Source organism: Vitis riparia, chromosome 3 (assembly GCF_004353265.1).
Source record: "Vitis riparia cultivar Riparia Gloire de Montpellier isolate 1030 chromosome 3, EGFV_Vit.rip_1.0, whole genome shotgun sequence".
NCBI classification, from domain to species: domain Eukaryota; kingdom Viridiplantae; phylum Streptophyta; class Magnoliopsida; order Vitales; family Vitaceae; genus Vitis; species Vitis riparia.
Genome location: NC_048433.1, coordinates 10,495,900 through 10,523,322, shown reverse-complemented (window position 1 = coordinate 10,523,322; position 27,423 = coordinate 10,495,900). Strand labels below are relative to the sequence as shown.

General features: G+C 33.2%; 1 protein-coding gene across 1 annotated transcript; it reads right to left on the bottom strand.

Moving 5' to 3' along the window:
* Positions 1–798: 798 nt before the first annotated feature.
* LOC117911277 (K(+) efflux antiporter 3, chloroplastic) lies at positions 799–27,190 on the bottom strand. The gene is made up of 19 exons (XM_034825577.1): positions 26,979–27,190; positions 25,327–25,716; positions 24,566–24,667; positions 23,331–23,411; positions 22,149–22,250; positions 21,606–21,683; positions 19,268–19,336; positions 19,042–19,092; positions 12,453–12,566; positions 12,262–12,363; positions 12,041–12,175; positions 11,055–11,236; positions 10,827–10,962; positions 10,319–10,390; positions 10,130–10,231; positions 2,586–2,747; positions 2,153–2,242; positions 1,891–2,052; positions 799–1,329 (listed from the first exon to the last, which is right to left on the bottom strand). The coding sequence occupies exons 1-19, from the start codon at positions 27,027–27,029 to the stop codon at positions 1,051–1,053; spliced, it is 2,460 nt and encodes an 819-aa protein (XP_034681468.1). The 5' UTR covers positions 27,030–27,190; the 3' UTR covers positions 799–1,050.
* Positions 27,191–27,423: the final 233 nt, after the last annotated feature.

Sequence of the window (27,423 nt, the reverse complement as noted above, 5' to 3'; positions counted from 1 at the left end):
TATCAACTTGTCGCACAAACTTTTCAAGAAGCACATAGTATTGTTGTAAGCAAGCTAAATGGCCTGAAGGGCTGGGCTAGATTCGTTGTTTTGTTTTTCTTAGGTGATCAGACTATGATTTCATGAAAAACTTTTGGGTCTCAAGTTGACTCATTATACGCTTTGAGACTTCAACCAACAATTTTCCCCCTTTTTTTTTATACAATATTCTCATTCATTTTCATCATTCTTCTAATTTCCATTTACTCAAACATATCTTTTAAAATACTGCAGAGAATTTCACACAATAACAACAACAATAATAACTATATAGGAAGGATCAAGCTTAACTCAACAGGCATCCAACAGACTCAAATGTAGGCCAAATTGTAGAATACATTTGAATTATTTATCAGAAACAAAAATATGAATAATAAAAAATTCATTCTCATTGAAACCAAAACTTAACCCATCTGAATATTCTATCATTCTCCTCCATTCCCATTTCTTTTCTATTTTAATTTCTTTACTTGTATTCCAAATACAACCTAGAAGTAACTCTGCTGATGAAAAAATCTACATCAGCCATTTTTGGTAGAAAGATGGATGAGGGAACACCATTTCATGGTCTTTTTGCTTCAACATCATCACCATTGGCAATCAGAATCAAAGAGGTTGAAGCAATTCAAACTACCATTTGCAGCTCTAAAGCAACCAGGGTTCTCAACATCATAGGCACTGCACCCTGGTAAAGGTATCTGGAGACACAGTCAAAGTTGCTTTCCTGTTTCTTGAGCAATAACAAGATCCTCATAAGCATAGAGGCAAGTTGAAGTAACAGATTTCATTGTTCAATCATTTTAATCAAATTCAATATACATGCATGTCTCTGTGGTTCTGGAAAAAAGGAAAAAAAAAAAAATGAACTGGGTATGAGGCCACAGAGCTCCTTTGTTGTCAAAAGAACCCGTCTCAGTAGCCTTTTCACAAAACTTAGCTAGCTTATCTGCATATTGTTTGTGCTAGCAACAAATTGATAATTTTACAAGAATATGTCATCAGTCCACATATCTAAGGAAATTCAGTAGAAGTAATGCAAGGTATTGATGGGTCTACTATGCTTTTCGTCTCACCCTCAGCATCTTCTGTTCTAACATAGCTGTTCTCTGTATTCAAGTCACAATATAAAACGCCATTGCCATCTAAATCCTTGGATTGTTGGAGCTCACCATCATGCTCTGATCGATCTACAGAGCCCTGATATTGCATGTTGTGTGTAGTATCTGTTTGGTTAGCTATTGACAGCGTTTCTTCAGGTGGTCGGGCCTGAATTATGTCTGCAACGGTTGCCTGGTTTTTTTATTAATATTGATCAAGAATCTGTTAGAGATATATACAAGAGAGAAAGAATAATAAAATCAGAAGCAAAAGCAAATAACGCAATCCATCAACATCATGTAAACCTCCTATCACTTGGCAAATTAAGAAAATAAATCATGTGATATGTAATATTAAGTCGAAGCAATTCCAAAGACAATATACTGACATTTGCAACTAAAAAGGGTAAAACAAGCCATTTCTTGGAATAGTGACAAAGTGGTTTTTCCAAAGAAAACTTGGCTCAGGTTTAGTCCAACCAAGGTGGTGGTGTTTGATTGGGAGGATCCCTCTTAGTATGTCACAAAAAAATCAGAAAGACCAGAGATCAAAGAAGGGATTTAGAAAGGAATAGAAGAATGCTTGGCTACAATGTACAAATTAGGGGACATTATCTGGTGCATGGCAAACATGCAGCATAGGATTGTGTATCCAACCCATCCACCCCCCCACCAAAGATCCTGTTGGGCAGGACCAACAATAAGTAACGGCCTTCTTTGCTATAATGTTCAAGTGGTTTGCATGGGTTAGTACCTGCAATGGCTTCAAAACATCAAGTTCCGGATCATCTGTTTTGTCAAGTGTTTCTTGAGCTTGTATCTCCATGGAATCACGAACAATCTGACTGAGAAAGGTCACATCATCAGACATGACGCCAAACCCTTTCAAAAGCTTAGAGCCAAGCTGTAAACTTGTCTGCAGGGAAAATTGGATTTTTAGTTAGTAGTGTGCTACAGTATGAAGAACTTTCTCATTATAAGACCTAATATTGGATGGAGTACCAATTTATCGATACCTCTGCATTTTCAAGAATAACTTCTGTTGCACCCGCTTTCTTGAGATCTAACAGATGTGTGAGGTCTTGAGCTCTGACATATATTGGGACCTGCTATGTATAAATTTCATCATGGGATTAACCATTTATAAGAACTCCAATGGCACTAATGAGGTTAGAAAATGAAAAATACAAATCCTATAACAATTTATTTGAAATTTAATTTAATGATATGGATCAGAGAGGTATACTACATCTTAGGACACAGATGGGAGGATACCAATCAGAGTCATGGCAAATGATGAAATGACGATGATAAAACTTTTTGATTTGCTTCAATTAAACCCAAATGGAACACTTCCTGCATTTTGTGATTTTTCAACTAGAGAAACTACTTATTTGTTTTGGTCCCACAGACAAACATGCAGATGTGGGAGGAGACGAAACTACATACCGCAGGGAAGGCGTTCCGAATTCTTTGAACAGCCTCCATTGTCCTTTTCCGTCCAGTGTACATGACCATGACAGCTTTCGGGGAAGAGATACCAGCAGATTGCAGAACTGCTGGACGTGATCCATCACCATATAGAACAGGAAAACCAAGTTTCCTAGATGCCTGTTCAGGAGATCATGAAAGAACTTCAGGCCATGACTTACCAACAGGAGGACAATCAGATGAAAAGGGAAACAGAGTCAGCGAGTATTGTCATCCCTACTTGTGCAGTTGTGCCGTTCACAAAATAAGGTTGGGATCAAAAGATAGAGAAGCCAAAAAAACTCCAGGATTGTAAGCATCAACCAATGTAATACAAAATCTACTCTTATGTTTAGCTACTGATTTCCTTGCCTTCAACACTTACTTTTAGCAACTGATTTCCATGCCCCTTCTTACATAGAACACTGAAAAAATCAAACTACAGAGATCTCCTGGGTCTCACATCAAAACAACCCTTTCACTGAACAGTACAAAATATGGTTTGCATAAAGAGTAAAGGGTAATTCCAACATCTTTCATGCTTTTGTTAAAAGTGGTATTCCCATCATCGAAGTAGAAGAGTGGCATCTCATTTTCTTTTAGGGAACTTTATAACTTCTAGAGCATACTAGCAATAAAATTCATCCACAGTATACCCCTTTTAAGGGCTCAAAGGTCTTGGTCTGGGTATTTTGACCATACCCAACTTAGGCAATCCATAATGCCCATCAAAATGTAACTTTGAAAGTATTACTCATCCAAACATCTGCATATTTTTTTTTTATTAAAGAAAAGAAAAGGAAAGTGTTCTTTATGGTTGGGAAAGTGGCATAATTGGAATAAACACAAAACTTTATAAACTGGTGGAGAGTCTATGGTTAGTAAAAAAAAAAAAAAAAACTTTTTGTCCTTTTTTCCTTTTGTTTATTATTATTTTTCTTTCACCTTAGGTAGGGGGATGCTTGATAAAACTTAATACTTATTACTTAATGATTTAAGTTGACTCTAAGTTAAATTATACTTCAGTTGTTAACTTAAAACTTATTACTTAATTCTTACTTTAAGTATTAAAGTTGTTTGATAAAATAACTTAAATCATATTTTAAATCATCAAATTGACATTATCCTCATAAATTATAATTAGAGCAAAGGAGGTGGAGTAATAGTGAAGGTGGTGGACTAGCAAAGGAAATTATGGAGGTAACTAGGGCAAATGGGGGTAAAAAGGTAAAATAAATATGTGAATTTAAGAATAAGTTAATTGTTTTTACTTATTATTTAAAGTTGTTTTTGACTTTAAGTCAGACCATTAAATTATTTTACCAAACATGCTTAATTTATTTAATGACTTAAATTAAGTTATTAAGTCACTTTAAGTTATTAAGTTGGTTTACCAAACGCCCACTTACTCTTTTACTTTATTATTATTATTATTATTATTATGAATATTTATATTAAGATTACTATTTTTAATGTTGTTGATATTATTATTATTGTTTTTCTTAGAACATTTTAGTATTCTCTAGCACACTCATGAGATCTATATTATATATTATCATATTTACTATGTATAGTTAATTAAAAAATAAGTTTATTTAACTTTTTTCATTTTTCTCCTTTTTATCACATAAAATTAGAAAAAAATTACTTCTCATAAAAGTAAATTATAAAAATTAAAACATTTATTTACTAATAAAGTACATTTATTTTTTAACATAATCAGAAAATTTTACAAAAAAGTTTGAAAAAAAATATTCAATAAGTGTGGTAGCGTGGTAAGACAAATATGGGAAATTCTCAAACCCACCCCACCCTACCAATCTAATTTTATTATTATTATAATAATAATAAAAATAAATTTAATCAAATTTTGTTTTCTTCTACCTTGAGGAAAGGTTGGAGAAACAAAAAAAAAAAAAATGATGAAGTATCTCAAGATTTCACTCTACACAAGCAAACAAAACAAAAAGATAATGATATAAATAAGGTAGAAAAGAAATCAACATCATTAGAAAAAATAATTCAAAAAGTTGAAAAGTTGAATCAACATTATTACAAACAAGAATTGAAAAGGAAGAAACAAACAAAACAAAAAACAACAAATCAATAGAAATAATAAATAAAATTCAAAACAAAGACAAAATAATAAACATAATCTAAATAAGCAAATATTTTTTGATGTTATAAATAAAATAAATGATGCAGACACATAGAGACGATATTTACAACACTTAAAAAATTTAATTCTAACTGAAAATACAAATAAAATTTAAGAAATTAGACCCACTCAATACACTATTGATGAAATATTTAATAGATTCAAAAACTTGTAATTATTGAAGATTTGAAAATTGAAATACAAAAAACAAAGAAAAGAAATAGCTCAATTAAAACAAAAAAATGAACAAATTAGAAATTTAATAAAATTTAAAAAAGAAACTCTGTTGAAACTTCTGACAATCAAAATTCAGGAATAATAATTTAAGACAAACAAATTCCTATAGAAACATTCATAAATACAATATCTAAAGTAAATTTTCAAAAATGGTACACTCAAATAAGAAAAATTGTTGAAGACTTTGAAATAAAAATGATAGCTCTAGTAGATTTAGGAGCAGATATGAACTGTATACAAGAAGGAATTATACCTACTCTATATTATGAAAAAATAGGTGAACAACTTTAATATGCAAATAATAGTAAACTAGAAATCAAATACAAACTTCAAAATGTTCATATATGTCAAAATAAATACTATTTTAGAACTTAATTTATCCTAGTACAAAATCTAACTCAATCCATAATTTTTGGAATTCCTTTTATTACCTTACTTTACCCTTCCCAAGTAAGTAAAGAAGTTGTCAAAACTAAAATATTAGGAAATAAAATATTTTTTCCTTTTATATATCCATTATTTAGAAAAAAAAAAAATACATCAAGTCTAAAGTGATTCAATAAATAAAAAGATATTCGCCTATCAAAAAATAAAAAATAAAAAATAAATAAATAAAAAGATAAATTTAATTGAAAGAAAACAAGCTTACATAAAACTTTTTGTCAAAAGAAATTCAAAATAAGAAAACAGAAGAACAACTTCTAGAAGACAAAATTAAAAAAAAAAAAAAAAAGAAATTCAAGATCTTTTTCAAAAAGAAATTTGTTTTAACCTTCCAAATGCATTATGGAATAGAAAAAACATGACGTATACCATATGTTCAAAATTTCAATAAGTAAAAAATACTTAGTAAAGTCAAACCCATATAAATGAATGAAAAACTTTTAGGATATTGCAAACAAGAAATTGTTTCATTATTGAAAAAGAAATTAATTTGACCTTTAAAATCTTCTTAGAGTTGTGTTGCTTTTTATGTTCAAAATATTGCTGAACTAGAGAGAGGTGCACCTAAATTAGTCATTAATTACAAACCTTTAAATAAAATATTACAATGAATTAGATACTCTATACCTAATAAACGAGATTTACTTAAAAGACTTCATAGTGTAGTAATTTATTCAAAATTTGATATAAAATCAAGATATTGGCAAGTACAAATTAAAGAACAAGATAGATACAAAACTGCTTTTTATAGTTCATTTTGGTCATTATGAATGAAATGTTATGCCTTTTGGTCTAAAAAATGCAGCATCTTAGTTTCAAAATATAATGAATGATATTTTCAATTCTCATTTCAAATTCATTATTGTATATATTGATGATGCCTTAGTATTTTCAAAGTCATTAGAAAAACATTTTGTACATTTAAAAAAGTTTTTTAACTTTATTAAGGAAAATGGAATGACATGTTTTGCTCTAAAAATGAAATTGTTTCAAACAAAAATTAGATTTTTAGGTCATGAGATTTATTAAGGAATGACAAAACTGATTCAAAGATCAATAGAATTTGCTGATAAATTTCCTGATGAAATAAAAAACAAGAAACAATTGCAAAGATTTTTAGGTTGTTTAAATTATGTTTTATATTATTTCAAAGACTTAAGAATCATTTATGAACTCTTATACAAAAGACTTAGGAAAAATGCACCTACATGGACTAATTCTTGAATCATTTGTGTCCATGCAGGAGCATTTTTCCTAAGTCTTATATAAAGGTTAACAACTAATTCTTAAATCTTTAAAATAATTAGAAACATAATTTAGGCATCCTAAAAATCTTTTAATTGTTTTTTATCTTTAATTTCATTAGGAAATTTGTCAGCAAATTTGATTGATTTTTGAATGAGTTTTGTCATTCCTTAATAAATCTTATGACCTAAAAATCTAATTTTTGTTTGGCATGGTTTCATATATGGTGCAGATCATATCATTCCATTTGCTTTGATTAATTTGAAAAAAAAAATTAAAATGCACAAAATGTTACTCTAATGAATTAGAAAATACTCAAACATCATCAGTATATACAATAATGAATTGGAAATGAGAATTGAAAATATCATTCATAATATTTTAAAATTTAGAAGGGTCATTTTTTAGACCAAAGGGCATAACATTTCATTCATAATGACCAAAAAGAACTGTAAAAACAGTTTTGTATCTATATTGTTCTTTAATTTGTACTTACCAAAATCTTGATTTCATATCAAATTTCGAATAAATTACTGCACTATAAAGTCTTCTTAAGTAATCTCGTTTATTAGGTATAGGGTATCTATTTCATTGTAATACTTTATTTAAAGATTTGTAATTAATGACTAATCTAGGTGCACCTTTCTCAAGTTTAGCAATTTTGAACATAAAAAGCGACACAACTCTAAGGAGATTTTCGAATTAATTTCTTTTTCAAAAATGAATCAATTTCTTGTTTGTAATATTCTAAAAATTTTTTATTCATTTGTATAAGTCTGACTTTAGTAAGTATTTTTTACTCATTGAAATTTTGAATATATGGTAGATTTACTTCATGTTTCTTTCTTTTCCAAAACGCATTTCGAAGGTTAGAACAATTTCTTTTTGAAAAAGATATTGAATTTCTTTTATTTTCTTTTGAACTTTGTTTTCTAAAAGTTGTTCTTTTGTTTTCTTATATTGAATTTCTTATGAAAAAAAATTATGTGAGTTTGTTTTCTTTGAACTAAATTTATCTTTTTATTTATCGAATCACTTTGGATTTGATGTATTTTTTTCTAGATAATGGATGTATAAAAGGAAAAAATATTGTATTTCCTAATATTGTAGTTTTGGCATCTTCTTCACTCACTTGAAAATGGTAAAGTAATGAAATAAAAGGAATTTATTAAATTATGGATTGAATTAGATTTTGTACTAGGATAAATTTAGTTCTAAAACAGTATTTATTTTGACATATATGAACATTTTCAAGTTTGTATTTCATTTATGGTTCACAATTATTTGCAGAGTAAAGTTGTTCACCTGTTTTTTCATAATATTGAATAGGTATAATTCCTTCTTGTATACGGTTCATATTCGCACCTGAATATACTAGAGTTATCATTTTTATTTCAAAGCCTTCAACCATTAGTCTTATTTGAATGTACCATCTTTGAAAATTTACTTTAGATATTGTATTTATGAATGTTTCTATAAGAGTTTGTTCATCTGGGATTATTATTCCTGGATTTTGATTGTTTGAAGTTTCAATAGAAGCTTCTCGTTTAAATTCTATTAAATTTCTAATTTATTCATTTTCTTGTTTTATTTGTTCATTTTTCTTGTTTTAATTGAGCTATTTCTTCTTTTATTTCAATTTTCAAATCTTCAATAGTTATAGGTTTTTTAATCTTTTTTAATTTGTTAAATATTTCATCCATAGTGTATTGAGTAGGTTTGATTTCTTGAACTTTATTTGTATTTTTAATGATAATTAAATTTTTTAAGTTTTGTAAATATTATCTCTATGTCACTTTGTCTCTATATCATCTATTTTATCTATAACATAAAAAAATATTTGGTTATCTACCTTTGAAGAGATTATGTTTATTGTCTTGTCTTTATTTTGGATTTTATTTATTATTTCTATTGATTTGTTGTTTCCTATTTTGTTTGTTTCTTCCTTTTCAATTCTTGTTTGTAATAATGTTGATTCAGCTTTTTCAACTTTTTGAATTATTTTGTCTAATGATGTTGATGTCTCCTACCTCATTTATATCATTATCTTTTGTTTTTCATTTTTCTTTTTCTTTTTCTTTTGTGTGTGTAGAGTGGAATCTTTAGGTACTTCCTCATTTATTTTACTTGTTTCAATTTTTGTTTTGTTTCCCCTACCTCTCCCACGGCAAAAGAAAACAAAATTTGATTAAATTTTGTTTTATTTTTATTTTTTTTATATAATTTGACTCTTTTTTATTAAGATTTGATTTTTGTTGATTAAAGAGTTTATTATTTGGATTATGTGGAGAATTTTGTATTCCTTGTTTGGTGGTTAATGTTCTAATTCCTTTTAAGAGGTTTCCTAAACTTGAAAAACCAGTGCAAAAAGGGAATTTCATTTTGATTTGTTGCATGTATTTTTCATATTGTTTACATAAAGCATTTCTAGCTTCAGGTTTAAGAGTTTTGAAATAATTTCTCTTGCCATCATTGTAAGGCGAAAAGTAATCTAGTTTTTTTAATAATTTCTCTTAGTTTCTCTTAGTGTTTTAATAATTTCTCCTAGTTTTTTCCTTTCTTTTTTTTTTTTTATTATTATGGGATGGGAATGGGAATAGGTTTGAATAATCTAGCCAAGGTCGGGATAAGGGTGATTAGTTCCAAATTTGTTTGATTGTCATCCCAACCAAGAAAGGGCATCATAATAATTGCAACATGGAAATAGCATAAGAAGTGGAAGAAAATACAAATATTAAAAGTGAAGGATAAAAAAAACCCAAAAAGGGTAATCTTGGCATTTTTGTATCAATCTTCAATTCTTTTTTTTTTTTTTTGATAAGTAAAGAGAAGTATATTAAAATGAAAGAGGAGACACCAAACTAGTGCCCTCTAGGTATACAGGGAGTATACAAAAGCAGCCCCTCGACTCTAAACACATATGGGTCAAAGTAAATGAGAGGACAAACATGGTAGAAAGTATATTTTGACTAAAACTTGTGTTCAAAATACATTGAAATTATGTGGATGGAACCAGAATAGCGGAAAAAAATTGTTAGAAAGAAGGCAACATCCTGTACTTTTCATAATCCCTCCCTTGCAATTGTTACAAATGTTTCTTTCAGATAGTGTAAATCACAAGTTTTGATCTCCTACATGCTCAAAATTTAGTACCTAATACACCCATTGGTAAAATGCCCCATGCACAAAATGTCTATGGATAGAAATCTGATTAACCTAATCATAGAACTTGGAGAGTGATACAAAGACATTCTCTCAACCATTCAAGAGAATGTGCTTTTATTGCCTTTTCTTTTGTGATAACCCAATAAGTAAAATTCTTCTGTACATTATCATGTGTCTCGTATATCTAGGAGGACAACTTCCCATTCCCATTACCAATTAATCAGACCACGAGAATTGTAAAGAGGACAACTACATGGACAAAAATCTCACTGACCTTCACCACTGATGGATCAAGATCAAAAGCTACATAAGGCCATCCCAGAATGTCACCATCCACTCCAGATGTCAATGGGGCTGACAAGAAATTGGCAAGGACCTATATGCAGGAATAGTTAATACTGAGAACATAGGGCATATTTCAGCTGAATTTGTAGTTCTAGCTTAATTCATAAAAATGATGTACCTGACCCATTTGTCCAAATCCAAGAATGACAACTGGTTCACTAACATCAAAATTGATCGTGTCATCAGGTTTCTGCAAAGAATTCAAGTTTCAGTTCATGCACAGAAAAATACAGTTGAAGTAATACATCCAATATATGAGGGATATAAGAAAATGTTAATTGTCTATCCAGAAGAATCTAGAGATTGCACAAAAGGCTTCAAATAGTGAAGCAGGGGTCGATGACCAGACTACTAATCTTGTATGCTATTGATTCTGATGATTTTAGCATTCATCCTTCAATTTTCATGTTTTTAGGCAAATTTTTTATTCATGCTGTTCAGTTGTTTTACTGAAACTTCAACAATGCAAACAACATGGCATTTGAATTGTTTAGTTTAAGTTTCAGCATCTGATATATCTTCTATTAAAATCTTTCAACCACCCAGTTGCTCACAACAGTTGCCGCCACTTTTCTCACTTGCCATTTAAAACTCCAAAATTAACAGACCTAAAAGTAAGGACATACATCCTCTGCAACAAACTTCTCATCAATAAAATCAGCAGCTCTTCTTCCAACTTCATTGAGCAAGGGGGTTAGTGCCATTGACAACACAACAACAATTATCAGAAGTTTGTTCAGCTCAAGTGGTAGCACTCCTAGCCTGTATACAAGAAGGAAACAAACTAATTAAGAAAAAAGAAACATGGAATTATTAACCAGAAAAAATGCGCATAAGATAAAGTTGTGACCAACCTATTTGCTAGAGAAAAAACTACAAATGCAAACTCGCCTCCTTGGGATAGAAGAAATCCTATTCTTACACTTTCTTGAATAGTTAGTCCAACACGAGGACCTATGGCTGATATAATAAGTGTCTTGATAACAATTAAACCTGCCAAAAGCGAAAGCACATTTGGCCACTCTCGGACAAGAAGCTGCACAAGAAAATAGATGAATTGTATAAAAGAAAATGCAGCTAAAAATAGTAGTGACAATTCTGCTTCTTACTTCCTGCTATACCAGAACATAAATTGGAAAAAATTGTATGCACTTAATATTAATTTAACTACAGGGTAAAACTGGTCAATTCAAACAAAAGAATAATGTAAGTGATCCAATCATTCTTTAACTGCCATCTTTGACAGAGATGGATATTGCATCTTTTATTCTGACACAAACACACATACATATACACTTCTTTTTTCCCCAAAATTCCATGAGATTGTGACATGTGATTTTTGTGGAGCATGACACAATTTGTCGATGTAATTCTCCACCATAATCAAGGATTCAAGTTTACTTTTATTTCCTCAATTTGGAAAACAATAGTGGGAAGGTGGCAAGCAAGTACACATTTATTTGCTTTTGAACTAGAAGGACAATGGATTTGGTAGGAGCTAAGCAAATTCATCTTCAACATCAATAGCCCTTCAATCCCTATTCAGCAGAGACTACCACTACATTGCCCAGCTCATAATGTGATTTATTTAAAATAAATATGCAAATATTTGGGTATACTAACGTATTAGTTTCCAAGTCATGATATTAAGTAACTTTTGTCTTTTAATAGAATGTCACATCACATGTTACTCCATGAAGCTAACAGGCACCACTCACAAATATATTCTCGCTTAATACCATATTGATCTTGTGGTCAAGCACACAAAAAACGATACCCATACATAACTACATATGATATTACTAATGGACAATACATGTCTTTAAATAATCAAATTCACCTGCGTGTCAATTGAAGTCCCTGTAGTTACAAAAAATAACCCAAGAAGTAAGCCTCTAAATGGCCTTATATCTGCTTCAATCTGTGTTCGGAAATTTGTTTCTGCTAATATTGCCCCAGCCAAAAATGCTCCAAGCTGCACAATAAGATCAAAGTCAGTAATGGCCTAAACCTGAAAATTGTCAAACTTGGATACTTTATCTTTTAAACAAGATAACAAACCGTGTCACTGAAGCCCAACTTCTGGGTAACAAGTGAAGTCCCAGCAACCGTCAGTAAGCAAAGAGCAACAAAAGCTTCAGAACTCCTTGCTTCTGCAACAACCTGGGTATGATCAACAAAACCTTATTTTATTTCTGCAGGATGTAAAACATGCAGTTGGAGCTCGTTTGGTTCAAAAAAGTGATGCATACCTCAAAAAATCTTCTAAGAAAGAATTTTCCTCCAAGAGAAAGCAGACCCAATCCACCTAAAGCCTTCAAACTTTCTTTAGCGAGCATCGGCCAAATACTTTCCTCTACCAGATTCTGAAAGAATTAGGAGGATAACGAGTCATGGTATCAATAAATTACTTGTCTGAAAAACAGAAATAAACTGAAATTAAATTATTTTTGAGAGGGTGTGATTGATTATAACAAGAAATAGCAAAACTCCCGTAACAGAAGAAGAATTTGTATAACCTCCCAGATGATATAAATGTGTGAAGGAAAAAGAAATGACGTAAGCATAAGATCTAAATAACAAAACAATGAAATGTGATTAGCTGACATGCAAGAGGGCCACACCAGATTCCCCGACATTTTTGTAGGAGACTCTGATGCCCCTTGATTACGGGGATTGGTTCTCTGTGTTTATGTTGGTTTAGGACATCTATTCTCTTTCTAATTTCAGCTTTTCCAGTCAGCTCACTGTGCTGGGCTGTTTGAACTTGGAGTCATGCTCTCTTTGAGGATAACTTATCCTTCCTTGCACTTAAATCATGTAGTCTTTGAGAACCTAGGGACATGAAAAGAATTAGCTTCTAAGACTCCATTTGGGTCTCAAGAACATTGAAGAAGAGAAAATGACAATGAATAGCAATTTCCATACTTCAGTTGTGATGGAATTATTCTAGGATAGAAAATATGATGGAAAACATGAGAAATGTATACAATTTGAAACTCCTTATTTTTTGTATAAAAACTGAAGGAGAAGATCAATAGGCTTGAGTCTACATTTTATTTTGCTTCCCTTTTCTTTTCCTTTTCCTCCCTCACAGTTTCTAAGAACTAGACAGAGCCTGAAAGGAAAAGTGGTGCAGTAGAAGGTTTGTTTCAAAACGAAACAGAAAAACTCTCAAGAACCAACACAAAGATCACAATAGGATTTGAAAATTAGAGAATAATTCTGCAAAACTATATTGAACTCCTCTCTAACAATAACAATGAGCCTTTAAATAATGTTTGTAATGCAAAAATAAAAGAAATAATTGAAATAGGAAACTAGAAATAGGAAACCAAGACAATTGGAAACTAGGAAAACTATAAAAGAAATAGGAAACTAATGATGAACCTATAATAGAAACTAATAATGTAGAAAATAGAAACTAACCTAAAATAAAAACTAATGATGTAGGAAATAGAAACTAATCTAAAATAGAAACTAATGATGTAGGAAACTAAAAATAAAAACTAATGGAAATAGAAACTAATCTAAAATAGAAACTATTGATGTAGGAAGCTAAAAATAGAAACTAATGATGATTGTGTGCTGCATCAATCCCCTCCACTTGAAGAAAACTCATCCGGGGAAAAGTATTCAAAAATATCAGCAACGTTGAAAGTATTGAAAATGTTCATATCAGCTGGAAAATCAATCTTGTAAGCATTATCTCCAATCTTCTGAAGGATGTAGGAATGACTAATTTTCTTGTCTTTAAGTTTATTGCACGTGTCAGTAGGAAAACGATTTTTGCAGAAACGGACCATTACTAGATCACCTTCATTGAACAACTTAAGGCGCCGATGTCGGTTTGCAACAGTTTTGTAACGAAGATTAGCCTCTTCTAAATTCTTCTTCACTTCTTGATGAATCTGTTGAATACGCTCTGCAAACTCCTCAACGTTAGGATTGACATCATGAGAAAGGGGAAGACGAATCAAATCCACTGTATGCCTTGGAATACTAGTGTAGACAACTTCAAAAGGAGTCTTCTTAGTAGAACGATTAGGCAAACTATTAAAAGCAAACTCAATTTGTGGAAGGACAGCATCCCATTGCTTTGGCTTATCTCCACTAACAGATCATATCATATTGCCAAGAGTGCGATTAAACACTTCAGTTTGCCCATTGGTCTAGGGATAGTTTGTGCTACTATACTTCAAAGAAGTGTCAAACAATTTCCAGAGAGTTCTTCCAAAATGACTAAAGAATTTCACATCCCTATCTGAAGTTATTGAACGAGGAATGTCATGCAGGCGAACAATTTCACAGAAAAATAAATTGGCCACATAAGAAGCTTCCAAAGCCTTTTTACAAGGAAGGAAGTGAACCATCTTAGAAAATCGGTCAACTATAACCAAAACAGAATCAACTCCACATTGAGTTCTTGGGAGGCCAAGAACAAAATCCATAGTTAAATCTTGCCAAATCGTCTCTAGAATAGGTAGAGTATAAAGACCAGTATTTTGAACTTGTCCCTTGGCTTTTTGACACACTAGGCAACATCGAACGAAATGCCTAACATCCCGTTTCCGTTTGAGTTGGGGCCAATAAAATCTCTCCTCTACCAAGCTGATTGTTTTTTCCCGGCTAACATGTCCTCCTAGTCCGCCAACATGCAATTCTCTAATCAAATGTTCACGCAAAGAAGAACAAGGGATACATAATTGTGTACCTCAAAATAAAAATCCATCCTGAACAAGGAAGTCAGTAACAAACTCCTTATTGTTGCATTGTGCCCATATGCCACCAAAATCCTCATCAACAGCATAAGTATCCTTCAAATAATTAAACCCCACCACCTCAATACTAATTGTACCTAGTAAAGAGGCTCGTTGACTCAATGCATCAGCTACTTTATTTTGTTGGCCAGACTTATGTTTGATAACAAAAGTGAACTTCTGTAAAAAGGCAATCCATCGAGCATGCATTTGATTCATCGTATTTTGAGAATTGATAAACTTTAAAGCTTGATGATCCATAAATAGCACAAACTCTTGATGAAACAAATAATGCTCCCAATGCTTTAAGGCTCGAACAACTACATAAAATTCAAGCTCATAAGTGGACCACTTTTATCGAGGTTCACTAACTTTTTCACTAAAAAACTCCACTAGGCAACCCTCTTGAGATAAGACAGCCCCAATTCCCAGAACTGATGCATCACATTACCTCAAACACTTTCTCAAAATTGGGGAGTGCTAACACCGGTGCAGTGCACAACTTTGCTTTTATCACTTCAAAGATGCCTTCCTGCACTTTGCCTCATTGGAACTGGCCTTTCTTCAAACAATCGGTAATGGGTACCATGATTGTACTCAATTCTCGAATAAAACGCTTGTAAAAAGTAGCTAAACCATGGAAACTTTGCACTTCACGCACAGTTTTAGGAGCTAGCCATTCCCGAATTGCCTTCACCTTCGTCTCATCAACTTGAATACCATCCTTTCTCATTATAAATCCAAGGAATAAAAGATGGCTAGTCATAAAGCTACACTTCTTAAGATTGATATACAATTTATTAGCTTGTAAGGCTAAGAGAACTTCCCTGAGATGTGATAAGTGTTCTTCCTCGTCCTTACTGTAGATGAGAATATCATCAAAATAAACCACCACAAATTTTCCAATAAATGAATGAAGAACCTAGTTCATCAACTGCATGAAAGTGCTTGGCACATTTGATAGCACAAATGGCATCACTAGCCATTCATAAAGGCCATCTTTAGTCTTGAAATCTGTTTTCCACTCATCTCCTGGTCGAATACGAATTTGGCGATAGCCACTTCGTAAATCAAGTTTGGTAAACACCACATCACCTTCTAACCTATCAAGCATGTCATTAAGACGTGGGATAGGAAAACAATACTTGACCGTTATTTTGTTGATAGCACGGTTGTCCACTCACATGCACTAACTACCGTCCTTCTTTGGGGTGAGTAAAGTTGGGACTGCACAAGGACTCATGCTCTCACGAATCAAGCCTTTATCAAGCAACTCGTTAAGTTGCCACTACAACTCTTCATGCTCAGTTGGGCTCATACAATAATGTGGCAAGTTAGGCAAACTAGCTCCAGGTACTAAGTCGATATGGTGTGAATATTTTGCATAGGAGGTAACTCATTAGGTAATTCATTAGGAGATAGATCAGGAAAATCAACAATGAACCTTGGTGGGGATATCAATAGTTGCTTCAAATTGGCCCTTAACCACCAATGCTACAACAAAATTTGGCTCCTTGACTTACTTAAAGAATTCTAGGCCCGTTATGTTGGTGAATAGCGGCTTATCTTTCTTAGTACCTGAATTGTTTTTTGACAATAGAGATTGTGGCATCAAAACAATCTTCTTATCTAACCACCAAAAATCAAAAATATTATCTTGACCCTTATAAGTGGCATCAACATCATAGTGCCATGGTTTCCCCAATAAAATATGACAAACGTCCATATCCACCACGTAACATATGATCTCATCTTTGTAATACTTTCCGATCGACAAAGGAACCTTGCAAACTTCTAGCACTTGAACTTTCGAGCCCTTCTTAATCCATGCAATCTTGTACAGAGAAGGGTGTTTCTTAGTCTTCAAATTTAGTGCTTTCACCAAAGCCTTGGAAACAACATTTTCACCACTTCCACTGTCAATGATCACGTTGCACACTTTATTACGAATAGTGCATCGAGTCTAGAATATTTTATGTCATTGAGAGTCGTTCGACTTTTTTGGGGTAAGCAAAAGTCATTGGACAATGCACGCCACTTCTTCTCTCACATCTCCTTTCGCAAACTCAGCACCTTCATAGATATCTTCTTCAAGAACCTGTTCCTCTTCGCTGCCACCTTCTTCTATAAAGTTAACGGATCGTCTAGTTGAGCAATTATTTGAAAGATGGCCTAGCTGGTTGCATCGGAAACACTTCCTTAGATTTGGACACACATAAGGGTCATTATTGATTCATTGTTGCTACTAGTTTTGGCCTCGAGTATTAGATCGAATAAGGGCTGAAGTTCCACTTCGATTCTGCATTGAATTTTGAGTTGAAGGGGCATATTTATTGTTGTTATCATTGCTGCCTGAAGTTGTTGACACCTTTGAAGAAGAAGCTTCTTGGGTTGGTCGGCGAAAGTTACCCTGAGCGCACATCGTGGACCTATTGATTTGACTTTCCACTTTCATTGCCATAATTAATTGCATCTATCATGGTCCAAACCCCTTGAAGAGCTAGTTGATCTTGAATGACCAGCTTTAGGCCCCCAATATAACGAGCAATTAATTGATCCTCCGTCTCAGACAAATTAAGTCGGGCCTTTAATCGATAAAATTCCTCCATGTATTCATTCACCGTCCGGTTGGTTTGTAACAACTTTGATATTGTTGGTATAAAAATTGTTCATAATTCGGAGGGAGAAATCATCCTTGTAATAACTATTTCATCTTAGACCAAGTACGAACACGTTTTCCTTGTCGTTGACAATTATATTGAAGTTGTTCCCACCATACGGAAGCTCCGCCTTTCAACTTATATGCCACGAGCTTTACTTGATTTTTTTCTAAAATATTCAAATAGTCGAAAAAGTTTTCAACAGTATGGACCCAATCAAGAAAATCTTCAATGTGTAGTCAACCGTCAAAACTTGGTAAATCCATCTTCATCTTACATTCTTGGTTATTTTGACCCTGATTGTTAGCCCGATAATTGAAACGAAAATCATCTTCTTCTCCAGATGAAAAATCCAACCTCTATTGCTACCCTTGTTGAATATTCCTTCGTTGTGGAAGTCAAAAATCATCACCATCTTGAAAAGGTAGACAAAACTTATCTTGTTCATCAAAAACCCCTCATTGGAGGTTGTCATCATCACGGCGCCTAGGAGCTCCCCGATTCTAACACTCATACATTAATAATGGATAGGGGTCGCAAAAATCGTGATTTGCATTGGCTTCGTGCGAATCGCACCTCCGCCATTGATTTCCGAACCGATTTGCAGCCAGCGTTGGTCGTCGTAGTCGTCCTCTTGCCAATTGGCACATTGGTTTGGTTGTCGCTTCATGGGTTCACATTTCCCTTCGATACTCAATGCAACCACCATTTGCGTGAGGTTGCGAAGAGTCTCGTCGATCCCGTCGAGTCATTGCTTGATTTTTTCGAACCGTCGTTCGTCGTCGATGGTTCATTTTCCACTAGAACCATCGTTAACTATCATATCGAGGTAAAAATCCTTGCTCTGATACCAATTTTGGTGCAGCGGAAGGTTTGTTTCAAAACGAAATAGAAAAACACTCGAGAACCAACACAAAGATCACAATAGGATATGAAAATTAGAAAATAATTCTGAAAAAATATATTGAATTCCTCTCTAAACAATGAGCCTATAAATAATGTTTGTAATGCAAAAATAAAGGAAATAATTGAAATAGGAAACTAGAAATAGGAAACCAAGACAATTGGAAAGTAGGAAAACTATGAAAAAAAATAGGAAACTAATGATGAACATACAATGGAAACTAATAATGTAGAAAATAGAAACTAACCTAACATAGAAACTAATGATGTAGGAAATAGAAACTAATCTAAAATAGGAACTAATGATGTAAGAAACTAATGGAAATAGAAACTAATCTAAAATAGAAACTAACGAAGATTGTGTGCTGCATCAAAAAGAAAAGGGAAAAGGAGTAGCACAACCACAGTTACTGGTCCCATAACAGAATAACAACTAAGTTGAGTCCATTTAGAAAGTACTGTTCTACCATCAATAAATCTAACCACACAAAAGAAAATAGTAACTAGTGTTCCCGTACCTGACTTTCTAGCACTGGAAGTACGACTAAGAGAGGGACAACTGCTATGTCCTGCAAATATCAAGCAGTGGGGATCCAAAAATGTTATTGACTTGATACTTTTTGATGCCTACTTTGCATGACCCACCCTAGCTAAATTCAGAAAGAAAAGTAAAAGGAAATATAAAAGCATCATTAATTATATAAAAAGAGGACGATAAAGAGTTACGCAAATATTAAATCGTACCTGTAGTAGAAGTATTCCCAAAGTTGCTGAACCAAATCGTGTTGGGAGCTCACCTTTCTCTGCAAGAAGCTATTTTTTTTTTTGATAGGCAAACACACAACATAAATATATTAGAAAAGGGCGCCTTGAGGCTGACCCAAGCATACAGGATGTATACAAGAGGCGCCAATAGGCCCAAAAAGAAAAAGAGATACAAAACCCGCCCTCAACTAGTGCCTAGCCAATCAAAAAAATTAATCAAAGGAAGAGAACCCTCATTTACAACCGATTTAGTCCATAGCCAAAGATTACAAACAAAAGAATTCTTCAACCTATGAATTGATATCTCTTCATTATCAAAAGCTATCCTGTTTCTTTCCTTCCAAACCGCCCAAAAAATGCACAAAGGGGCTGCGTTCCACACCTTCCTACGCTTCTTGCCCAACTTGAAGCCACTCCAACCACTAAGAGTATCTCTAACCGAAGAAGGGAGGACCCAAGTAACACCAAACAATGCAAACAATAACTCCCATAACCCTCTTGCCTTAGAGCAATGAATAAGAATATGATCAATTGACTCTTCTTCCATACCGCAAAGAAAGCATCTGTTAGCTAGAGACCGGCCCCTCTTTTTAAGTTGATCCAATGTTAGCACCTTACCCCAATAAGCTTCCCAAGCAAAGAAGCTCACTTTGGTAGGCACACAAATACTCCAAATGTTACTATAAGGAAACTGAACATCTCTTCTTGAAGCTAGCGAACTATAAAGGGACTTAACTGAGAAAATCCCATCTTTAGTCTCTTTCCACAGCATTCTATCTTCCAAAAGAGGATTAAGCCTCCTACCCCAGATTGTCAAAAGTAATCTCTCCACCCCCTCCACCTCCCAGTCATTAAAGGACCTAGAAAAGCTAGGATTCCAAACCCCTTCATCACCCGAATGATCCCATAACTCCACTAGCCAAGCCTCTTTAGATGAAGCAAAGGCATACAAAGAGGGAAACAAATTACTGAGAGAGAAATTCCCACACCAATTATCCTTCCAAAATTTCACCCTTCTACCATTCCCCACAGAAAAGACAACTTTGTTTTGCACTAGAGCTCCTTCCTTCCTTATTTCCTTCCACAAGCCTACTCCAAACCCCTCCCTAACTTCTCTAGTATACCAACCCCCTTCTTCCTCCCCGAACTTCCTACTAATGACTTGCCTCCAAAGAGCCTCCCTTTCATTCGCAAACCGCCAGTTCCACTTGCATAACAGGGCTCTATTGAGAATAGACAAGCGTCTAACTCCCAAGCCACCCTTCCTTATGTCCGAGCATACGGAATCCCAATTTACTAGATGAGGCTTCCTCTCCAAAGCTCCTCCCCCCCACAAAAAATCCCTTTGAATTTTTCCAATCTTAAACTAACCACTCTTGGCATTCGAAGTAAAGACATCAAGTATATGGGCATACTTGACAAAGTACTCCGAATTAGGGTAATTCTACCGCCTTTGGAGATATAATTCCTTTTCCACAAGGCAAGCCTCTGCAAGAAGCTATATATTGTGCTTGGTAAGATCTAGACTGCTATATCAAGTCTTTGTAGCAATATTCTAATCTACAGACAAGAAAGAAATTTCCGCATATAATTTACTCAGATAGAGCAGAACCATTCTTCTGATTTGATTGCTAAAGGAAATTAAAGAAGAAGGAATACAACAAAGAAACATCCTCAAAAGAAAAGAGGTTAAGAAGCAAGAGAATATATGTAACTCAAAGCACGTACAGAGTTAGATGAAAAAGGAGATCCCACTACAAGCACTGTAAATTGCTCCTCGTTTACTTGGGGAACATGTATTCTATTGAGTTAGTTAATTGATAATGAGAATGAGAAGCTCCCCAAGTTGTGGCAGGATAAACTCCCCCTGACCTGCCATCTTAAACTCCTGTGTCCCTTATAAGGCAGCAGTTGAATATACTTTGATGTTTACCATAGATATCTTCCAATCTTTTAACTTCACTAAGTCCAAGCAGGACAAGAAGAAGCTTATAAGGATTATTACTTTTGTAAAATGTAGATTGTAGGATATGTTAACACTTTCCATCTACCACCGCCAACTGAGTTCCTTACTTCTTTAAAACTTTTTTCCATATGATTAGTCAGAAGTTTAACCATTCGAACTTGGAATTTTTTCTTGCACAAAAAAATTAATAAAACATAATGTAAAATGTAAGTATGCCATTAGATTGGCTTGAAGGTCAAAATTTATCGGTATTTTATTTATTATGCAAACATGTTGAGGTGCCATTGTCAGCTAATGGGAAACAAATATTTCATTTACAAAATCATTCTTAGGTGTCTAGAATTAGAATACCTGCAACACAAAAGCTGAAGAAGACAATGAAAGAGCAGCACCAATCACCACAGCCTCATCGACGCTTCTGATGTTGACCTGCAATTAATTCAAACCAGATATCAACAAAGCAGAATTACTGAAGGTATTTATACAGCAGCAAGAATTTCTACACCAAAACTACAGTTTAAAGCACTCCATTTCAGATCATGGATTTAAATTCTAACTTTGGATGAACTTTTTAAATTTATTCAACTTAATAAAACAAATGGTTGTTGTCTTGACAAGAAATGAAGACCAAAATCTAAACTGATTTGGAAAAGCATTATACATGTTTATGGAGTAAGTTAAATAAAATTTTAAAGCAGAAGGATGACAAAACCATATCAAAAGCAAGCTGCAAACTATGGTAAAGCCACTAGTTTAAAGTTGCAGCGAAAACTTCCCATAAAGAATAATCAATAAAGATTCCAATCCAAAATCATGGCAGAAGAATGATAGTGCTATATAATGCAAGGTAATCATTACTATTAAAATTAATGAAATAGAGAAGAGATTTCTCACCAAATCAGGTCTTGAGTGGAAAAGGAACTCCAAAATCCTAGTTCCAACAGCCCCATTAGGTGGAAGTTCAAATGCTGTGAAAGCAAGTGTAGATAACACAACCTTCGAGAGTGAAAAGTGGTAAGATAAAGCAATAATATCAGACCCATATAGCATTCATAGAATGATCACAATTTGGAAAAACCACTTGAGAAAATAGCATGCTAAACATATAGCATAAGACGACAAGTCAAGAAAACTAAAGATGAGTAGTAAAGGAAGATAAAATCAGAGGATTGGTAATACGAATATGACCTTTCTGAATTGACTTTAAATAAGATACAATATCTGTAGTTTTGTAATATCGTCAATAAAACTCATTCAAAAAAATTTCATGAAATCCTTTTAGGTGACAATAGATGGCTGATTAGTGTGTCTGCAATAAAAAATGATAATCAAAATAAATTAGTTCATGTCATGTGATGAGGACAGAATATAGTGAAAGGATCCAACACCATTTAGTCATATGCCTTACAGGTTAAATGTTTAGATCATTATCAATAACAGAAATATAAAAATTAAGGCTTCAAATAAATAACTTCAAAGCGTATTCATTTGTTAGGACAACCAGGATCTCATTTCTAGAGGTAGTTTTTTTAAGACCTCTCCACATTTGGGTTCCAGGTTGGGTCTCAACTTGGTATGGTAAGTAATCATACTGCAGCATGGTGTCTGAAACAAACCAAAAAATTTACTTCTTCTCCGAAGTAGACTGAACAGGAAAAAAAAAGACGTTCTAGTCAATTTTCGTTGTTGTGATTTGACTCTGGATTTTACGTGAACAAGACAAATAAACAGATGGCCCTCTTCCTGGAACCATCTCAAACCTAGTTTTTGCAACTATTGCCATATCAGAACATCAATACAAGTATTTTTTAAGCAATAGTTATTGCAACTAATTGGAAAGTACTCCAACAAAATAAACCATTTATATTATTAAATTTGAGGAAAACTTGAATTGACAAGTCAGGATCTTCTTTCATTTTTGGTATCATGCATATTGAAACAACCTAACTAAACTATTTGTAGTCGGTTATTCATTAAAATGTTGAAAGATGAATATATCATATAATTATTGGCCACATATCTGCACACCTATTGACTCAATGGACAATTTTAACTTTATTTTTATCAACATCTTACCTGAGTCAATCCCATGCCAAAAGCAAATTTTGCAAGAGCCTGTAGACGTGCAAGTGAAAGCTCTAAACCCATCTCGAACAGCTGCCAAGGAAAATGTATTAGTCCAAAATGAATATAAATCAGTTAAGCTGCATGTGAAAGGACTCATCATCATAAGCGAATAACAAGCTTCTTAGTCAAATTATATGTTCTCATTTTAGGAGGCAACTAAATAAAAACAACAAAGTAATCATAAAAAAATAAAATGATAAAGAGCACAAGTATAACTGGAAAAACCAGCAAGCAACTCTAAAAGTACAACACATGAACCTCAAGTACTTGCTCAAACTTTTAGCAGTATTGTTAGAGTTAATCAGCAGATAAACACCTATTTGGAGATGGAGGACTTCATAATTCACCATCCACACATGCACACTTTCATTCTCTTTCAATGGCTTAAGATTGTAGGAAAATCATATCTAATACTTTGCAGCCTTAGGGGCTCAAGCACAAATAAACTCAGTCAGCAAACTCTTTGCTTCCACACCAGATAATCTAAAGAAGAATATAATATTAGATCATCTTGTTAGATATTTGCTAAAAAAATGTCTTAAAAACTCCATATAAAAGGGATCATTCATTATATGTCATTAGGTGTGATGATGAGTTGAAGTAGATCTAAACACAATTACTGCCTTAACAGCCAAAAAAAGAGATATCTGAAATGATATTTTTAATAGAATACCTGTGTGAAGGCTAAAAGTTACACTAATTTAAGTTTAAGAATACAAACACTACCTCTATGCTAAATAAGTAATCGAAGCCAGCAACCAACACTTTACATTTTTTCTAATGGTTATGAACATTATATATCACTTGGATAGTATACATCCAGCACTAATGCATAACTCATCCAGGAGATTTGAGTGAATTGCTTTTCACAATCAACCATGTATGCAGCTACACTCAATGATAAAAGTCTCAAGATAATTGTTTCCTCTAATTCTCTAACATTGTGTTGACGCATGTTCCTAAAATCACACTTTATCAGTAACAAGTTCAGTTAAAAATAAATAACGATGATGATTGGTTGATAAAAACAAGTTCGACAACAATAATGATATTAATAAATAGTATGTTGTTCTAGATGTCACTGCTATTATTATGGGTGAAGGACTCAGCCAATCAGATTGCATTGAGAAAATTTGGCAGTAGATATAGCAGAAGAAGAGCAACTTAGCAATTAAGTGCCTTACCAAGAAAAGAATCCCCCACTCAGATAGAACTTTAACATCTGTAAGATTCCTAATCAGTCCAAGCTGATTGAGCACAACCCCCGCAAAGAAGAAACCAAGTATCTGAAACCAGTTATCATCTCTTAATCATCATTTGAAAAATATTGCAACTGATAAAACCTGTCAAGAATTATACTAGGATATTCTAGTACCAAAAAAAAAAAAAAAAAAATCTAGTCTTTTCCAGATAGTTGAATCTTTTTCATGCACAATAGCTGGAGCATGTATATATGTTCATACAAGCAAATACATATACATATACTTACATAGACAAGTGAATGTAATTTTTGTAGATAATACTAAAAAATGCTTCTTTATACTAATGGATCAGTAGTATAATTTTAATTTTCCCTAAATTTAACAAATTTAGAAATTATTTTGAGACAGGCATAAATATATACTGATCTATGTGCATGTAAACTATCAAGCTCATAAGACATCAACCAACCTTACTAGTATTAGACCTTGATGGTTATTTTCTCCAAAGAAGGTTCAGTGATTTAAATGTGAAAGTTCAGTTAAAGAATATAAATCTTGCCATAAATTTTAATAAGCTTAGTATGAACCATGATTAATTCTTAAGCATGTTATGTATGCATATTTATTTTTCTAATCAGTATGCTTATAGTCTTGTGGTATTAATAATAATATCCTATAAATATTACCAAGTCAAGTGAAGGTAAATAGGTTAGAAAAATCCAAAGTACTAATATCAGGCTTACAGGGCTAGCTCTGATGATCTTGAATGCAGGAATAACCATAACAGTCACAGCTAAGAATGTCAGGGTATCCAATCCTAAATCATTAATGACTTCAACAGCATTGGCAACATCAAGTGATGAATATATCCGGGATCTTTCCCAATGGGCCTTTCTGTGGTAGGAGAAATAGAATCCTCTCCAACCAGAAACAGAAGAAGTTAACAAAGGTGTGCCCTTGGAGATATTCCCTGAAGTCAAAGAGAAATGACTTATCCTGCAATTTATGGCACATGATGATGAATGTACTCTCTGATTATGGGAAAGTGGCCCACAAAAAAAATGTCGAGAAAGACGTGAAGAATCATGGGTGTAGGCTCGTATCAAGCTTGTCTGACTAATAATCTCATGCCTCTGCAAGGAAGCAACAATATGTGATCAATTAGCATTTATAGCAATGATTTTACTCCATGAATACAAAATATTATACTAGATACTTGACATTTATGGTTAAGAAATAAAAAATAAAATAAAATAAAATATTTATATAAAAGAAAAAAAAGAAATCAAGTGTAGCAAATTCTCAGTATGACTAGGTGTGTTGTAATAAATGAAAAAACAAACATTTAGACCATTTATGAGTAACCTAAACTCATGAAAAGAAAATATATGATGTCCCAATTGTCCCAAAAACATATCCAAGGACTTGGGTGCATGTGAATACACCATAACGAGGGAGCATAGAAATAATCTAAGTTGATATCAGAAGAGTTTTTGCTCGTCTAGATTCTAGATCTTGCTAGAATATAAAATTGAACATTCAGTTGTTGAAAAGAACTATTAAAATTAAAAAATTAAAAATTGAGGATTAGAGAATTCATATAAATTGAACCAATTCAATTCAGAAAAAATGGTTTTATACCTGCCACATGAGGTCAGCAGCATGAACCCTTTTTCACCATTCAGCCCTATTCATGGCCATATTTGAACAAATGCTCTATTATGTTTTCATAGCCTCATAAATATTAATGCAATGATAGTTAGCAAAACTTAAAAGATAATCTAATCTAGAACTGGATAATTTTGCTTTCTTGTTCTTAATCTTCACAATCTTGTAGAACAAGTTGATCAACTAAAACACTTCATATCACCAAAATTCCACACCTCAGTTGGAATACAATTTTGTCCGGATCTCTTTCCCCACTTTTAAGTAATTTAAAACACAGAACAACCCAAAATAGTAGTAGTTTCCAATTTCAATAAAAGTCTAAAGCCCCTATAAATAACTTTTCATCAAACAATTAATTAAATCATTCAATATTGAATTCCACCATATCCCATATGATTAAAAAGAAAAGAAAAGGAAAAACATGGGCAGAATAATAAAATTCACCTAATTAACTTGGTAACGCTATAATTCATCCACAATGCTCATAATATTCAACTTCAATAGAACTACTGAGCCCCTAAAAATAGCTTCTATCAAACAAATGATAAACTCTTTTAAGAGCACAAAAACCCATATCTCAAAATGACAAAACCAAAATGAGAAACATGGGAAGAAAGATTGAAATTCACAAGCTGAAACCCATAACACTAGACAGATAACGAAGTCGAAAAACAAGAAAATTGATAATAAACCAATTGATGGGTCACTGGGCCAGCGAAAAAGGTACCTTATGAGAGTGGGAAAATGCCACTGATTCAAATATGGTGACAACACTCATGATGTGGAGGAGCCAATAGGCATTTCAAGAAGCTGGACAGAGAGAGAGAGAGAGAGAGGGAGAGAATCTAGAGATGGGTGAAAAGAGGGAGAGGAAGGGGCTGTGACCACATGTTTTTGAGGCATGCCTGTGATTCTAGAGGTAAGCATTTGGAGAGAGACGACAGGAATAGATTATGAATTGTGAGCCCATTCAAACCAAGTCTACACTCTGAGGACGTGGCATTTGATGATAATTTGCAATAAAAGACCTCATTGGGCCCGTTCGCCAGGCTTTTTGGAATAAATCTCTGATTTTTTTTTTTTCCTTTTTTGTCTGTTTTTTCTCCCCACTTCCCCCCACCCCTCTCCCTCCATCTCCACAATTTTTAGTTTCTATTTTTTTTTTTTTTCTG

Bases quoted from the DNA above. Each gene is read 5' to 3' on its own strand.
- LOC117911277 (XM_034825577.1), bottom strand. From the start codon at position 27,029: ATGAGTGTTGTCACCATATTTGAATCAGTGGCATTTTCCCACTCTCAT. The intron at 2,053-2,152 runs GTATCGATAAAT...TTTTCCCTGCAG, and splicing joins TTATTCTTGAAAATGCAGAG to ACAAGTTTACAGCTTGGCTC. The intron at 1,330-1,890 runs GTACTAACCCAT...TAAAAAAACCAG, and splicing joins ATGTTTTGAAGCCATTGCAG to GCAACCGTTGCAGACATAAT.